The sequence below is a fragment of the Grus americana genome, chromosome 8 (assembly GCF_028858705.1).
Source record: "Grus americana isolate bGruAme1 chromosome 8, bGruAme1.mat, whole genome shotgun sequence".
NCBI classification, from domain to species: Eukaryota; Metazoa; Chordata; class Aves; order Gruiformes; family Gruidae; genus Grus; species Grus americana.
In genome coordinates, this window is record NC_072859.1 from 34,522,406 (window position 1) to 34,539,726 (window position 17,321).

The 17,321-nt window shown below is 59.1% G+C and overlaps 1 protein-coding gene across 1 annotated transcript; it reads right to left on the reverse strand.

Moving 5' to 3' along the window:
* Positions 1–944: 944 nt before the first annotated feature.
* SLC35D1 (solute carrier family 35 member D1) lies at positions 945–12,484 on the reverse strand. Its single transcript, XM_054832932.1, has 12 exons — positions 12,279–12,484; positions 11,711–11,744; positions 11,539–11,625; positions 11,145–11,212; positions 10,627–10,698; positions 9,793–9,861; positions 9,386–9,488; positions 8,775–8,867; positions 5,531–5,598; positions 5,125–5,203; positions 4,367–4,449; positions 945–3,572 (listed from the first exon to the last, which is right to left on the reverse strand). Exons 1-12 carry the CDS (start codon positions 12,479–12,481, stop codon positions 3,464–3,466), a joined length of 1,068 nt encoding a protein of 355 aa, XP_054688907.1. The 5' UTR covers positions 12,482–12,484; the 3' UTR covers positions 945–3,463.
* Positions 12,485–17,321: the final 4,837 nt, after the last annotated feature.

The following is a 17,321-nucleotide window of genomic DNA, read 5'->3' on the forward strand; positions in this document are numbered from 1 at the left end:
AGAACCCAGTGTAACAGCATAAATTCTTGCTGGGCTTTTGAAAGGATTAAATGTGATGTTAAAACTACTACACACACACACACTTTACAAATTAGTTTTATACATTTTTCCACACATAGTAATTTTGCACTGTTAGTAATTCCCTTCTCTTATCCCTGCTCCCTGTCTGCAATTCTTAAAAAGCTTATTAAAATATTTTTTTAAACATACCGTCTGCACAAAAAATTCCTGAGTTTTTTGAGCAAAACAGCGGGTAGAGTATTTCCCCTTCGGAGGATGCGAACACCCCATGCCCTTGCAGCAGGGTGGTAGTGACTGTCACTGCTGCGGTGAAAATTGCAGAAACAAAATACCCTTTTCTGATTAAATTGGGAACTGTATGTCTCTCATTCCCCTAAAACCAGGCTGGAGCCAGGCACTCCTTGGAGGGGCAGCAGTGGGTTCAGTTTTATTTCTCAGCCTGGCGGGGGGGGGGGTACCAGGGCTGAAGCCCTCTGCTGCCTTCGGGACCAGCACCGGGGCTGCAGTCACCTTGCAGAGCACCCGTGGGTTCCCAACGGGAGGGTGCCCTGCTCCCCGTACAACGCTAGCTGGGGAGAAGGGACGGGACTGCTTTTAGCAAAGCTCTAGGGGGTTTTGGTTTGGTTGGCTGTTTTTATCCCTCATTAGGATCTTTTCTTCTTCTTTTTCTCAAAGAATATTTAAAGCTGAAAACCCAAGAGGCTCCCCTCACCCCCCCCCGGGTTGCTCCACGCGTACTGGAGGACACCCAGAGGGGACAACAAACAGAATCCCAGACTGGTTTGGGTGGGAAGGGACCTCACAGCCCATCCAGTTGCACCCCTCCACTAGCACCCCTGTTGTATTCAGCCTCAGCAGCTCCATCATCTCCAGCCTTCATCTTCCCGTGGCTAGAGCGAAGCGAGGGCCAGCCCCTGGCAGAAGGAAGGACAGGTGAGGAGGAGGAGGGAAGGGCATTGGTTTATTTGAAGCCAGTACAAAAATACATAGGCACATAAAAATCTTTTTTTTCCTTTTTTTTTTTTTTGCTATCATCACTGACTGACATAGAAAGCCTGCCAAACATTCAAATAAAAAGGTCACCCTTTTAATCACTAAAATGGTCATTTTGTAAATAGATTCTATATAGAAAAAAATTTTAGTCGATTAATAGCATAGAAAATACTGTTGTAGGAACTCTGTTCGCTTTCCCAGTGTATACGATGTCATCCAGACCCTGGCACTGAAGCGTGCCCAGTTACAAACAAAATAAGCTTTAAAAATATTTTACGGTTTGGACAATAAATCTAACCAGTAGATTCAAAAATAAACAAAACTTGTGACAGAATCGACACCCTGACTGCAAACGCCTTGGCACAGCAAAGTTACAAGCAAACGTGGCAAAAAAGTGATTTCCAAATGTTTCTGTTCCAGCGAGAGGGATGCCCAGCCCAGCCCGAGGGTTGGTCCGTACGGCCCCGGGGCGCTGGAGGGGGCTGCAGGGACCGGGGTGCGCGGGGGGCCGCTACCCCTGCCTGGAGCTCTGGGTCCTCTGCACACGCAGCAGCTCTCATCTTTCCCTACAACAAGAACTTTGCAGCTGATTGCAAATCCGAGGTTTTACTGAAATTTAGGAAGCGATACAAATGATCGGGGACCCTTTTCTTTCTCTGATCCTGCACTACGAGGGGGGAGCCCCACTGCTTGCGCGTTACGGGTGCCTTACAAACAGCGTAACCACACCAACCCCCTCGCTACACCATTCGGCATCCCGTGCCCCCCCAAAACGCAGTGTCACCCCCAGAGGGAAGGGGAGACCCCGGCTCCGGTACGGAGGCAGAACGGCTCCAGGGACGGGTTTGGAGCAGGCGGCAACGCAGGGGGCCGCATCTTTACCAGCGCATCAGGCTCTTCCAGCACCGTCACAGAAAAATGCTCGGTCACGTATAAAATCTTCAATGTTAAGCACTGCAATAAATGCAGCTTCACCAAAGAGAAGTTACTTTTTTAGCAAATATCTTCCAGAAACAAATTATATTGTCTATGGAAGCTCTTTTCCTGGTTACCAAAGGAATGTATACAAAAAATTTCATAAATACATAGCTTTACCAAACTTCTTTTTAACCAAAGTTATAAACAATTCTTTTTATAAACCAAAAGACAATCCAAGGAGAGACCTAGAAAGAAGTGCTGCGTAAGACAACCTTTAAAAATCAGTTAACACTGCCTGACATGTTAAAAACCTCGTTCTTTTAACGGGTCACAAACCGAAGATGACTTACTACATCCAAAAACCCAAAAGAACTGCGGGACAGGGCTTGGCCAAAGCTGAAGTGCCGGTGCCACAGCGCGGGCACGCGCCCCGCGAGTTTCCCCATCAACGCGCCAAAACGCCGCGATCCAAGTCCCGGTGCGGGCACGGTGCCGAGGGGTGGGATGGGGGTTGCGGGAGCAACAGACTTCGCTTTGCTGCAGATTTTCTGCACCGAAGGAGGCTCTGCGTGCCGGGGGGGGACAACGTCAGCTCTCCTGCAAACCCCGTAGCTGCTCCCCGTCGGATCCAAAGTGCCCTGGCAGGGTCCCTGCACCGGGGCCGGCACCGGCACGGCCGCAGCTTTCCCAAATCCAAGGGATCCTGGCCCTGGGCTGTTCCGAGGGAGGCTGCCGGCCCTGACGAGCTCACCGGTGGCCGGTACAACCTTCACGTCGGGAACGTCCCTGAGCCTTGTAAAAGCTACCTCGGGCGGGAAGGAGAGGGGTGAACGTTTGCAGGGCTCTTTGAAACCAAGAAGGGTAACCCCAGCTTTAGAAGTGGGTTACCAGAACAAAAACCAGACCCAATGCAAGTTCAGAGCACTGAGCGTTCACCAAAGCGGGTCTGGCCCAAACCAGGAGCGTCCCGCAGAAGCGGCTTCGCTGGGGGAACACCGGCGCTCGCCTCGCGTGGGCTGCGACGCCACGGCTCCCTGCGGAGAGCAGGAGCTCGCCCGCCCCTTGGGGCCGCATCCATGCCGGGGGCCACGGTCCCCCCTTCCTGCTGCCCGGGCGGAGGGGCCGGCTGGGGGGGAGGCACGGAGCAGAGCCAGCCCCAGCACCCATCCCCGCCTGCACCCAGCGCCCGGGTGTAGCTGCACCGAGACACAGCCAAGGATGCTCGGGGTACAACCCTCGGAGCTGGCACAGTCCTCCGCGATTCAAACGTGTACACCGCTTGTGCCAGTCTCTCCTGCCAAATCTCAGCGTGATTAGAAACCCATTAATTCCTCATGATCAGACTTAATTAGATGCATCCTTCACCGTGCAGTCACTTATCTTCCCAATAATTTGTAAAGGCAGCAATCTAGATTGTGCAAATTAAGAGCATCGCCGTTACTCCGTGGCAGGCGCCCCGGATTCCTTCCCGCATTCTGCCCGTGATCAGCTGAACAGAAATAGGTTGCTTCCAAAAAAAGCACTTCCCTGGTCACACGGAGCTTTTTCCTTTAATATCCATCTTGATGCCAGCTTCGGACTGCTTGCTCATTTGTTCCTCCGTGAAAGTGATGTAGGAATACACCAGGCTTCCAGCAATACTGCAAAACAGGGTCGGGTACGAGCATGAGACATCCCAGCTCAGAGCCACGGAAGCGACAGCGCGCTCGCTGCATGCTCAGGGCTGGTGTCACTCCTGCACTGCACAGACGCTGCCCTTTACCCGTTTATTAGTTGTACACACCCGCCCTGGGAGGCTACAAAACACCAGTTGCTAAAAAAAAAAAAAAAAAGTCAAAACCACGGGCATGCCGATGGTCAAGGATCCGCTGCAAGCATCAGTTTGCAAGAAAATTCTCTTTTCCTCGTTAAAACCAGATATTTTCTTTAATTCCTGCCCAAACGCTTGCTAGTCTGAGTCCCGGTGCTGGGCTCGCTCCATCGCTGCGGGACAGGAGAGCAGCGAGGCTTTTCACTACACACAAATACACTCCAGACCAGAAAGAAGACTTTTCCAAAAGCTGGGCTAAAATACAGGTGAAATAAACTCAAAAAAATATTTCTTTTGCTACCTTAATTATAGGATTTGGCTACGGAACTCTCAGAACAACTTAAAAGTTTGCTGCTAAAGTATGCTCGTGCGTTAAAACAACCCGAGTGCATCAAATGCTCGTGCATTCTCCTGGCTTTACAACAACCAGAGTCTGTCTGGGAGCTCCCGGGCTGTGAGCTACCGGTCAGCACCTCTGCTGTGGCACAAATACCAATTCCATGGGATTTTGGGGGGGTTTGGGGGTTTTTTTTTGAAAGAAGCGTTTAGCCAAAGCCTCTCAGTTTCACACCAATTTTCACCTGCAAATCATAAATAAAAACTGCACGTGCCCAACGTTCTTACCTGATATTTAGCCCAATGAAGTTTGTCCATGTAAAAATATAGTCTCCTCCAAAAAACATCCCAATATAGGTTATTAAAATATTCTGCAAAGGAACGAGATTTGAAGAACAAGAGCGTACGTTTCTATATAGCCTGAGACAAGTATATGCTCTACGCATTAATGCAATATGGAAACGGGAAACCCAGATGCAGACAGCGGGAGGTGACCCAGGGGATCGCGGCTGTTTCTGGGCATTTTGCACGTCATCAGAAGCTCAACGCACTAATTGCGCTCAGCACCGCGCACGGCTGCTTGCTGCGACTGCCGTGCCAACACGCACCGAGTATCTCTCTACTCCGGACAGCAGCAAAAAAAAAAAAAAAAAAAAAATTAAAAAATAAATCATCCCGTTGGAGCTGCCCTGCCCTCCGTGCAGCAGAAGCCGCAGAGCCCCCATCCAGCCCTTCCCGGGCTGCTGAGCGGGCAGAGCCGGGGACGTGCGGCGCCGGAGCAGCACGAAGCGGGATGCAGGGAGGCTGCGGGTGCCTCAGGGACGCTCACGGCTTTTGCTGGAGTAACTCCTGCAGGCAGCAGCACCCTCCGCACGTCCCGGGGAGCCGTGAGACGACTCGTGCCGTGCAGAGCCGGAGAGAGCTGCGGTGCCAGGCACGTCCCCAGTGCTCAGCGAGCCCCCGCGCCGACAGCTGAAGCCGCTGTTTCGTGCGAGCCCCGAGCAGCGATTACTGACGGCGGCCCCGCAGCAGAGAAAACCACTCACCTTAATGCAGCCAACTATTGTAGTTGTAAGAGCAGAATTATACTGAGTGCAAAGAACCGTGGAGTACATCAAAATAAACCTGCGGGAAGAAGAGCCGCCATCAGGCTCCAGGACACGCATCGTGGATCGCCATTCACCTCATCATCTCTTCCCCTCCGTTCCAGGGCGGTACTTGTACCACCACTTTTTTGGCTAAACCTGCACTTAAGCAGGGTAGGAAATAGTTTCCATCTGCCGTAGCTCTCAGAAATGGCATCCCTATCAGGACTAAAAACTTACATATAACTTTTTTTTTTTTTTTTAACCCGGAATAGCTCAGACCACCAAAATACGCTACTGCGGGACCCCCCCCCCCGCCCAGCCACCGGCAGCGAGCAGCACCCACAGCAGCAGCGTACGTCCTTACCCCATTACACACGACAGCATAAACTGCACGATGAAGAGCGTGTCTGCCCAGCCCTGGTACTCCATCGCCTGCAAGAAACACAGTCCAGCCCTTAGAGGAGGAGGAGGATGAGCAGGAAGCGCAGTCATTCACAGCAAGACAAGAAACAAACCCAACATCGGCTTTCACGTCACAGTGGAAAAAAAACAAAACCAAAACACAGCCCAGCGTGACGTCCCGGGGCTGCGGGAAGGCCGACTGCCCATGGTGGCATCGCCTCCGGCCGCAGCAGCGCCCAGAACGCTCCTCCTGGAAAAAAGCGGTGAACAACAGTCCCACAAGCAGGAGGAACCGGGAAAGGCAATTCCCAGCCGGTTGTTGTCCAGAATCGCCCTCCCGAGAGCCCCGTGCAGCTGCCGGCACCCACGTCTTGTGCATCCGAGCTGCCGATGGGAACCCCCGATCCCCCCCCCGGCCACGTCGGGGCTTGCAGCGAGGCACCCCCAGCGAGAGCGCCCTGCCACCGCCAGCCCGCAGCGACAGCTCTCCGGGCTTCTGACGGCTGAAAGGGACGGGAAAAGTTCACAGAAAGATTTAGTAAGTTCCTGGGGGGGGGGAAGCTCAGGAAAAAGCCCTCGCTGAGCACCGGGATTAGCAAACTGCAATGCTCAGGCAGCACGTCCCAGGGGAATTAACCTCTAGGGACGGTGCTGATCGACAGAACGGTTACGGGAAGTCTGGATCTCACGGCAGGGCTTTTGTTGTTGGGGTTTTTTTTGTTTTGTTTGTTTGAAAGTTACACTCCACGCAGCTGAATCCACGTTTTTGCCAGCTGCAGGTTTGGGGATTGACTCCAAGGACAAAGCTCCAGCAGCAGGAGCTGGTCCGTAGCGGGGACAGGGAGGGAGGCCAGGGGTGGTGCTGGGGGACACCGGGCAGACCCGACCTCACCCAGCTCAACAAGGGCAAGTGCAAAGTCCTGGCCTGGGGAGGAACAGCCCCCTGCCCCGGGACACGCTGGGGTCACCCAGCTGGGAAGTAGAACAGCCCCAGGGTCCGGGTGCTCACCAGGTCGACCACGAACAAGCAACGTGCCCTTGCTGCGAAGAAGGTGCCCGGTGTCCTGGGCTGCACCGGACAAAGCGCTGCCAGCAGCTCGAGGGAGGAGATCCTTCCCCTCTGCTCGGCGCTGGTGAGGTCGCTCCTGAAGCGACATGGATGGACTGCAGGGAGTCCAGCAAGGAGCCACCGAGATGCTGAAGGACGGGAGCATCTCTCCCATGAGGAGAGGCTGGGGAGCTGGGACTGCGCAGCGTGGAGCTCAAGGGATCTCATCCTGCGTACAAACACCCGCAGGAGGGTGCAGAGAGGACGGAGCCAGGCTCTGCCTGGTGGTGGCCAGGGCCAGAGGCCACGGGCACAGACTGACACGCAGCAGGGTCCCTCTGGACACCAGGGAACCCTTTGTCACCGTCAGGGTGGCCTAGCGCTGGCACAGGGTGCCCGGGGAGGTGGTGGAGTCTCCATCCCTGGGGACATCCAGAACCCAACCTGGTCCTGGGGGGTTGGACCAGGTGAGCTCGGAGCTCCCTGCCCACCTCAGCCAGTCGGCGACGCAGTCAGCGAGGAGGCGAGGGCAGAACAGGGCGGTAGCCAGCCCCCCCGCCGTGGGGCAGGGACCGGCCCAGGGGACAGCAGGGCTGCCAAGCGCCCGGGGATCCTGCCAGGCAGCTGGGACGGTGCTTTCCAACACCGACACGAAACGCCAGCCCGGGGGGACCTTCCCACAGGCGGTCCATCCCCTTCACCCCCAGGAATTATTTACAGGGCTTTGCTCGCCACCATCGGCACACCCACCTGTGCCTCTTGCAAAGCGTGGCCTGACGAGACATCGTTACCTTTGATGCTTGTTAACGAACTGCAAGACTTAATGCATCCCCACGCACAAGTACGGTGGGAGGCTTTCCTGCGCAACCCCCTCGCCCGATGCAGCCCCCCGCCCCGGCTCTGCCCTGGGAGCCGTCCCCGTGCGAGCCGCGTTCAGCTGCACGCCCTTCACAAGAAGGTTTTTCATCAGGCTGCAAACGTGGAGTTTCCTGGCAGCAGCCCCAACAGAACGCATCTTTGTCTGCCTCCGGCTGCCAGGAGCTCAGCCGGGGAAAAAGGAGTTTATTCAGGAAAAAAAAAAAAGAAAAAAAAGGAGGCAATTTCTCCACAGGCTGAACAGAGGCTGCACAGTGCAGCACAGAGCAACATTTTGCTCCCCATACACCGGCTCCTGCTTATAAATGAGCACTTTTATCCCCAAATATATCCCACTGAGTCGCCCTTTACGAAGGGCAGAGTCTGAGCTACCTTCACCCCATGCAACCACTTCTCCTCGCTAATCACAGCTCATTATCTTAGTGACTGCTTACCGGGGGGACTCGTCATCAGGGCATTAAGCTCCTAATGAGAAAAAAGCCACCAGGCTCTCCCTGAGCGGGGGGACGGGACACAGGGGTGTCTGCAGGGGCCACCGGCACCCACAGCACTCGCCCACGGGTGTCTGGGTGGGCAGCACCTCCAGCATTTGCTTTCCCTGCCCGTGGGGAGGGATGCCCGTTCGTGCAGGCATGAAAAGCGAGCGTTCTTGCTCAGGAGAGCCAACCGAGTACAGCTGCAAGTAAGTGAGTGTAATAACAGTAATAAATAATAATAATAATACAATATAAATCGCAAGTATACGGACGTGCGTGCAAAGCAGATGGTGCCCCGTTGGGGCAGCACGGGCAAACTGACCTCCGTAACAACCACCCCAGTAATAGGGAAGGATGGAAAGAAGTTTGAAGAAGCCCATTTATTCCAAAAATACTTGACCTCTTTGTTTTAAATAATATTTGGTTTCGCTTATTGCTCTCGCACTTCCCCATTCCTCAAGCGTTACAAAAACGCGTGAATGGAGCAACCCTGGCGATTCAGAGTCCGACGGAAGACTTACTGTTACTTTCTACTTAGGCAGCTTCCCTCGCCGCCCCGAAACCCGGCCCCAAACCTTCCTCTGCCCCAGCCTCTTCCCTCAGACGCTACGCAGTGCTCATTTGCAAACCGGGGATAACGAACCGCTTCGCAGTTTCACATTTTGAACGTTTCCCGTTTTACGTAAGCAGGCCAAGTTACAGAAAAGTGCATTAAAGCAAACAGTAAAACCTTCTTCTCAGCAACCCGCTTTGCCCCTAAGACATTGTGCCGCTGAAAATTTTGCTGCCGGGGGCAGGAATCCTACCTTTTGCGCATCTCCGGTGAAGTAGGCAATGGTCAAGGTGGGAAGGATCATAAACAGTGCATTGTAATACAGCAGACCGTATTTCCCCAGCTCCTAGAAATAAGAAACATCTGTGTATTTAAGTTGGTTCCAAACAGGAACATAAAACCTCATTCATATTGCTACTGAAGGCTGGGTCTTGTGGGCAAAATCCACGTGGGAGTCTGAGAGACAGAAGAGTTGGAGGGGTTTTTCAATATATATTTATAATTTTGTATTTTTTTTAAATATATATATATTAATGTGTGTGTATATCTATATATATAAAACAGACTCGGGTAACAAGCTTGCAACACGCTTTATGGTGTCCGTCAATCAAAACGCTGTTTCTTTGCCGTTGCAAGGGACTGCGGTCGCAACCAGTGCGGGAGCACGGCTCCGGTCGGCACCGTTGGGCAACGCCGGCACCGAGAGCGGCACGGCGGCATCGCCAAACCTTCCGGACAGGAGATTTTGGGAGAGGGATGGGATAGCGCCGGGTGAGCCTCCCCGCTCTGCCCCCTCGGCTGCAAGCTGCTGCCAAACCAAGCGCGACGCTGCGGTGCCCGGAACGAAGCCGAAGCTCAGCCTACCTTTGAATCCAGCTTCTGTTTCACATAGGCACCGTTTGCAGCTGTTAAGGCATCGTTAATAAGGATAAAAATATATCCTTCCAGATCGAATGCCAGATCAGCACTGGGAACGGAAAAAAACCAAACAACGTAAGTTAAAGCTTTAAGCTGTGCAGAGCATAACACTTGCAAGATTTCTTCTCCCTTCTGCATAGCCAGTAAGTTGTCAGAAAAAGTTAATCATGCGAGGAGGGACTGGGATTTGGGTCGGTAAAACATTCTTTCCTACTAGAGAGCATGTCTGAGGGTAAAAAAAGCCGGCATTTACTCTCTCTCCTCTTGGGACATACCGTGGCACTCGATTCACCCCGGCTTTGCTGGCTGGGCCCCGCGGGGACAGAGAGGGGACAGCAAAACCGGGAGCTCACCTAGCAGCTACGAACGCGCCGATGATCATAGCGAACACTGTCATCTGAATACTCCAAGAAAACTTTTTCCTGAAAGGAGAGGCAGGAGGACGAGGTTAAACCTTCACCGAAGTATTGCAGCGCTCGGGAGAACAGCAGGGAGAAGCTGTTCTGCCCAGCACATACGGAGGGGGAGCAAGAACACCCCAAGGAAACCAACCCATGCAAAAGCAGCGAGTAAAAGCAAGACAGTTTTAGACAATTATCTCTGTGATGATTTAAAAAAAAAAACAACCAAAAACAACGACTTGGCATCGACGAGGTGCAAGTTTATGGGGTGCTACGACTCTGCCTGTTGCAGGGAAGCGTTCAGCCGGGCACAGAGCATCGCGTGGGGGACGGGACCGGGCTGTCGGCACATGGCGGCAGCGGGTTTGGGGGCTCTGCAGGGCGGAGGGGCAGGGGCGGACGGGCACAACACCCTCCGCTTCCAAAACTGCACTGCCCCGCGCGCAGCCACGGCCAGGCTGCTGCAAGCAGAGACAGAGCACATCCGTCTTCCCTCTGCCCGGCAGCTACACTTCACACCTCGTCTCGCCCAGCTCCTTCCGGGCACGCTGGGAAAAGGGCTGCGCAGATCGGGGCAAGTCACTGGAACGAGCAATTCGCTGCCGCTCTCTGTATCCGCTTCCTCCGCCCACCCTCATTCCTAAAACCCAGCTTAGAGCCAAAACCCCCCGACCGCACGGATCTCCAACACGCAAAGCCTCCCTGACACGCTGCACGTCATTCTGACACCTTCAGACTCCGGTAACTCTAACCGTATCCGTCACCGGCAGCCCTGGGGAGACTCACTTGAGCAAGAATCCTTCGGCAAACATCGTGAACAGGATGGAAAACCTTCGCAGGACGGTGAACATCGGCAGGCTGCAGGAGGAAGGTTCAGCGCGGTGAAAGGGCTTCACCGAAATGCAGCGACGCCCCGAGCGGGTGCCGGGATAAGGGCTCCGGAGATCGGAGCCGCGGGCGAGCCTGACAGTTTCCTTATGGAAACGGCACTACTCCCACACCCGGACAGGTATCGCTGACCTTAGGGTCAGGGTGGGGGACCCTGGGGACACCCCTGGGCCCTCACCCACGGTGGGCGAGGGCGAACCCAGGTCCCTCCCAACCCACCAGCTCGGGGAAAGCGTTCAGAAACGCGCGCGTGGCGTGTTTTACCGTGGGCAGAGGATGGACCGTATCGCCCCAAGCGGCTCCTGCTCGGGTCACCCACACCCCGGCAAAGCCTTAGGGCCCAGCAGCAGCTCCCCGCAAACACCGGACACCCCCCTGCCCCCCCAGGACCCCCAGGAGAGAAAAGCCATCCATACTTCAGTTTCTTTGTGCTGAACAGTCCCGTGATCTGGTTCCCGAAATACAGAAGAGGTAGAGGAAACGTCTAGAAAATTATAAGATGGATAACGCAGCGCGTGAGTGACCGAAGAAGGCCAGGCAGCTCCCCGGCAGCACCCTCATTTTATAACTACACGTGAAATCATTTCCACCCCGCCGTGGAAATGTTCACACGCGCACGTGTCCCAGCTGCTCAGCCCGGAGCCGCTCCGTGGCCGCGGGCTCCCGCGCGGCTCACCGCTCCTGGGGCACAACGAGCGCGGGCATCCCCGCTGCCAAAAAAAGCCCGCGGTGCCCACCGCCGGCGAGGGCCAGGGCAGAGACCACCACCCGCCCGCGGGGCGGAGGAGAGGTGCCCGGGAGGGGGCTTACCCGTCGGGGGACGTGCCTGTCGAGGTCAGGGAACTTGACCACCCGCAGCGCCTTGCCTGCCCAGAGCACCGCCACCGTCGCCAGCATCTGCAAGAGAGCGGGGGGTCAGCCCGACAGCACCCCCCCACACACGGAGGGGGGGTCAGGGGGAAAAGGGGGGCACCCCACTCACCTGGCCCAGCCCCACGCACAGCGAGGAAGGGAACCTGCGGGCAGAGAGCAGACATCAGTGGGGGCACCCACGTCTTGGGGGGGGGGGGCTCAGCAGCCACGCACCCCCTGCTGTGTGTGTGGGGAGGGGGAGAGCGCAGCCCCCAGCCGTGGGAAGGGGGGGGCACACGGGGCGCTGGCAGCGCAATGCGCTCCCGGGGTGGGGGGGGGGGGCAGCCCCACAGCTGGGGGGTGCACGCAGGCGGGTGCCACGGGGTGTAAAGGGCCGCAAAGTGGGGGGGTACGCCTAGGGGTACCCGGCCCCCACGGATGGGGGTGCAGGGGGGGAGGGCGGGAGGTGGGTGCCCGCTGGGACACAGCACCCAAGGGTGGGGGCGCGTGCACGGGCCGGGGGGGCGGCGCACGCACAGGGGAGCCCAAGGAAGGGGCGCCCGGGGTCCCGCCCGGCAGAGGGGGGGGGCATGCTGGGGGCGGGGGGGGGGAAGGGGGCCGCGGTGCAGAAGAGCCCCCGGGAGGCGGAGGAGGGGAGGGGACGCCCAGGGTGCAAAGGCCCCGGGCGCAGGCCGTACCCGTAGGTGGTGAGGACGCTCTTATTGACGACGACGATGAGGAAGGAGCTGAACCCGTAGAAGGCCGCCGCCAGCAGCTTGAGGCAGAGCGTGAGGCCGGGCGCCGCCATGCCCCGCTCCGCATCGCCGGGCGCGGGGGCTCCCGCGGGGGCTCCCCCCTCGGCCCGGGCCGCCGGGCGTCTGCGCGCCGCCAGCGACGACATGGCTGCGGGGGCGGGCCGGGCCGGGCGGGGCGGGGCGGGGCCTGCGGCACGGAGGCGGGAACGGGCCGGGGGGGCACGGCGCGGGGGGCTGGAGTGGGGGGGGCTGGTGTTGGGGGGCATTGCATGGGGGGCTGGTGTGGGGGGCATTGCACGGGGGGCTGGAGTGAGGGGCATTGCACGGGGGGCTGGAGTGGGGGGCATTGCATGGGGGGCTGGAGTGGGGGTCGTTGCACGGGGGTCTGGAGTGGGGGTTGTTGCAGGGGGTCTGGAGTGGGGGGCATTGCATGGGGGGCTGGAGTGGGGGGGCTGGTGTTGGGGGGCATTGCACGGGGGTCTGGAGTGGGGGGCATTGCATGGGGGTCTGGAGTGGGGGTCGTTGCACGGGGGTCTGGAGTGGGGGTTGTTGCAGGGGGTCTGGAGTGGGGGGCATTGCATGGGGGGCTGGAGTGGGGGGGCTGGTGTTGGGGGGCATTGCACGGGGGTCTGGAGTGGGGGGCATTGCATGGGGGTCTGGAGTGGGGGTCGTTGCACGGGGGTCTGGAGTGGGGGTTGTTGCAGGGGGTCTGGAGTGGGGGGCATTGCATGGGGGGCTGCAGTGGGGGGGGCTGGTGTTGGGGGGCATTGCACGGGGGGCTGGAGTGGGGGGGCTGGTGTTGGGGGGCATTGCACGGGGGTCTGGAGTGGGGGGCATTGCACGGCGGGCTGGAGTGAGGGTCATTGCATGGGTGGCTGGTGTGGGGGGCATTGCATGGGGGCTGGAGTGGGGGGGGCTGGTGTTGGGGGGCATTGCACGGGGGTCTGGAGTGGGGGGCATTGCATGGGGGTCTGGAGTGGGGGTCGTTGCAGGGGGGCTGGAGTGGGGGTCGTTGCACGGGGGTCTGGAGTGGGGGGCATTGCATGGGGTCTGGAGTGGGGGGCATTGCACGGGGGTCTGGAGTAGGGGTCGTTGCATGGGGGGGCTGGTGTGGGGGTCGTTGCAGGGGGGCTGGAGTGGGGGGCATTGCACGGGGGGCTGGAGTGGGGCGGCACGGCACGGGGGGCTGGAGTGGGGGTTGTTGCAGGGGGGCTGGTGTTGGGGGGGCATTGCCCGGGGGGCTGGAGTGGAGGGCACGGCACAGGGGGGCATTGCACAGGGGTCTGGTGTTGGGGGTCATTGCACGGGGGTCTGGAGTGGGGGTCGTTGCACGGGGGGGCTGGAGCGGAGGGCACGGCACGGGGGGCACGGCGCGGGGGTCTGGAGATGGGGGGCATTGCACGGGGGGGCTGGAGTGGGGGTCATTGCACGGAGGTCTGGGGGGGGGGGCACGGCTCGGGGGTCTGGAGTTGGGGGGCACGGCACAGGTGGCACTGCAAGGGGGTCTGGAGTTGGGGGGTATGGCACGGGGGACATTGCACGGGGGGATCTCACGGGGGGTCGGACATGCCGGGGGAGCAAGGCATGGCACGGGGGGTGCCGCGGGGGGGCACGGCTCGGAGGGGCAGCGTACAGGGGTCTGGTATGGGGGCGCATCACACAGGAGATTTGTTGCACAGGGTTTGGCACGGGGGGCAAGGCACAGGACAAGGGTCTGGCTCGGGGGGGGGGCACAACACGAGGGGCATCGCACAGGCGTCTGGGGGGGGGCAGTGCACGGGGGGGGGCATTGCACAGGGAGGGTGCTGGGCCATGGCAGGGACAAGGGGACACATACCCCAGACACGCTGCAGCACGTGCCCTTTTCCGGGTGGGGGCACGCGGGGTTCCCTCCCTCCCCACAGCAGAAGCAGGGGCGGGGGGCACAGGCTGGGGGGGTGCAGACCCACGCTGACACCGCTGTCACTGGCACGGCCGGGCGCCGGGGCCCAGCACCCTGGAGCAGGTTGCCCTTGGGTGACCCCGCACGCAGGATTTTGGCACCAGGCCTGTCGGAGATTAAATCTCCCCCTCTGGGCCACGTTTTGCCAAGTGGAAAAACCCCAAAAAAAGGCAGCTTGAATTAAAAAAAAAAAAAACAAACCACCACCCTATAGGTTACATCAGAAAAAAAAAAACCAGCATTGTTTAGGATTTCGCTGGAAGACAAGAACTAACATGTGCACCTAGAGCGGGCGCTGCTGCCGTATCTGCTTTCCACCGCCCACGCGTCCCGCTCGCAGCCGGGCGGCCGGTTCCCACCCTGCGCCGTGGCTTCCCTCCGGCAACGCCAACCACCGCGGGGCTGGGGCTGCGCCATGGTTGTTGCCCTTGGCCGCGGTGGTGTTTGCAGTGGAAACGACCCCTTTTTCGGAGCTTTACCCCCGATTATCTCCCCGCGCGCGTCCAGAGGTGCCTGGGCACGGCCAACCCCTGCGGCATCCAGCACGAAAAGGGGGTTGTGGGGAGCTCCCGCTCGCCATCACCCCCTCCCCTCGCGGGGGGAAAGCAAACTCTTTGCCTCTTTCCTTTTTCCAGTCCCTATTTGTGTCCCCGCCGCCGCCCTGCTCCAGCGAAGGGACACGGAGGAGCGGGGGCCGTTCCCTGGCACAGCTCGCACCCGGCTGCGGGAAGGACAGACCGACTTTAAAGCCTGAGAGCACCTTTCCCTACCTTGGATGTCCTTTTAGCCTGGCCAAAAACCACCATCAGAAAAGCTCTGTTATTGTCATCACCTTCCTTGTTCCTGCGCTAAGTCCTGTCCATCCTTATCAAGCCTCAGCGCGGGCTTGGACCTGGAAATATTGACTCCTGCAGCAGCGGAGAGGAACCTGATCCTGCCCGGACGCTGGTGCCAGTGGGATTGACGCAAACGGCCCCAATTCCCAGCTCTGCCCTCCCACCAGCACGTCCGTGCCCCCCGGCAGCACCAGCGACCCCAACCCCACGGGGGGGTGTGGGGAAGCCCCCGTGGGTGCAGCCCCTTGGCCGGGCCCCCCCCCCCCCCCCAGCAGCGGCTGTGGCGCAAATGCCACCGCGATGGTTTTAAGGTCAAATATTTGGACCCTCTGGGTGAACGGGTTTGGTCGGCAGCAGAAGGTGCAGCTGTGGTGATACGGGCATGGCGAGAAGGGGACGTGCCCAGTGCCTGCCGCACGCCCGTGTGCCTGGGATGGCCGTGTCCCCGTGTCCCTCGTGTCCCTCGTGTCCCCCATGTCCCCGTGTCCCTCGTGTCCCCCGTGTCCCCATGTCCCTTGTCTCCCCCATGTCCCCGTGTCCCCCGTGTCCCCCATGTCCCCATGTCCCTTGTCTCCCCCATGTCCCTGTGTCCCTCGTGTCCCCCGTGTCCCTCGTGTCCCTCATGTCCCCATGTCCCTTGTCTCCCCCATGTCCCCGTGTCCCTCGTGTCCCCCGTGTCCCTTGTGTCCCCCATGACCCTCATGTCCCCCATGTCCCCTGTGTTCCCCGTGTCCCCCGTGTCCCCCGTGCCAAGCACAGCTCTGGGTACGACACAAGCGCTTCGCTTTTGGCAGCAAAGCCCGTTCTGGCCCGACCTTTCCTTCCTGCTAAACTAAGCCTCTGACTCACCGCAGTAATTTTAGCATGGCCAGCCAGCAGCGAGCCCACCAAAGATAACAAATGTTAAATTAATCCGATTTAATCTTAATCTCATTTGACGACCAGCTCAGCCAGAGGTTTCTGCCCGGTGCCAAATTCACGATGACTCTGGGGCGGCATCTACATCCTGGGGAGAGGGGGAGTGGGTAAAGGGGCTTCCGAACCCGGTACCCCCAGGGCGGAGGGCAGAGGGATGGTCGGTGGGGCACGGAGGAGGTGGCAGGATCCTGCAGCACCCGGTGCCGGTGGCGGGCGGGGGGCTGGCGCGGGGGCTGGGGCAGGGCAGTTCTCGGCAGCCAGCGAGGAAGTGTCTGCGAGATGCAATCGCCTGCGCGGGGGCGGCCGCGCGGCTCGGGAAAGTCACGCTAGAACAGAGGCGGGAGCGACGTGGCCCACGTGCGTGCTCTTGGCGGCTTGAATTCGGGGCTAGCGGGTGTCCCCCGAAACACGGGTGCTGCTGGGGGTGGGGGGAGAAGGGGTACGAGTGCTCAATGCAACCGAGGCAGGTTGGGGGTCGGGAGAAAGCGCTGGCGGGGAAGGGGGTAACCGACCCCAGCCCCGGGTGGGACACAGCGCGCGTGCCACGGGGACCATCGGCCAAGCAGGCGTTTGGCTGGAAATACGCCGGGGAGCACCCTGGCTCCCGAGAGAAACGGGCACTGAGGCTGGGCTGAAGGCAGCACGCTGGGGAGCACTGGGAGAAGCCTGCTGTGCCGTGCCGTGCCGTGCGATGCTGTGCCATGCCGTGCTGTGCCGTGCCATGCCGTGCCTGCCAGTCTCTGGAAGGACTCCTGCAGCAGCAAAACCACCTTTGAGCACCGGGCTGTAAGGAAGATCTAAGCAAAGCAGACAGAGCCCCGAAGGGAGGACGGGGTTTGGAAACCCAGGCAGCGTAACCTGCTCCGGAGGAAGGGTGAAGCAACTGGGTTTTATGAGCACAGGGTGGGAAAGAGCCAGGCACGAGCGTTTACTCTGCTCCCCTCCTGCCCGAGGGCTGGCTGTATCGGGGCACAGAGCCGCAGCTCGCTGTGGCTGCTCAGGAAGAGATAAGAAGACACGAGTTTAACCGGCACCGGGAAAAACCGATGGTCTGGGAAACAGGGAAACCTGCAGCTCAGAGGGGCCGTGACACCCGTCCTGGGAAGGGGCTGAGGCTGGCTGGGTGCTGGGCAGCGGCCACAACGCACCGTGGCTGGAGGCACGCTGCACCGCACCCGGAGGCACAGTGCCGGCTCCAGATGTGCACCCCCACACTGCTGCCCTGGCTCCAGATGTGCTGCCTGGGCCCAGATGTGCTTGCCCTTGGTGCTGTCCCAGCTCCAGATGTGC

Coding starts and splice junctions, on each gene's coding strand:
- SLC35D1 (XM_054832932.1), bottom strand. CDS start 12,481: ATGTCGTCGCTGGCGGCGCGCAGACGCCCGGCGGCCCGGGCCGAGGGG. Junction 9,862..10,626: donor GCCGAAGGATTCTTGCTCAA/GTGAGTCTCCCC, acceptor CTCTCCTTTCAG/GAAAAAGTTTTCTTGGAGTA. Junction 3,573..4,366: donor TTCATTGGGCTAAATATCAG/GTAAGAACGTTG, acceptor CCTGTTTTGCAG/TATTGCTGGAAGCCTGGTGT.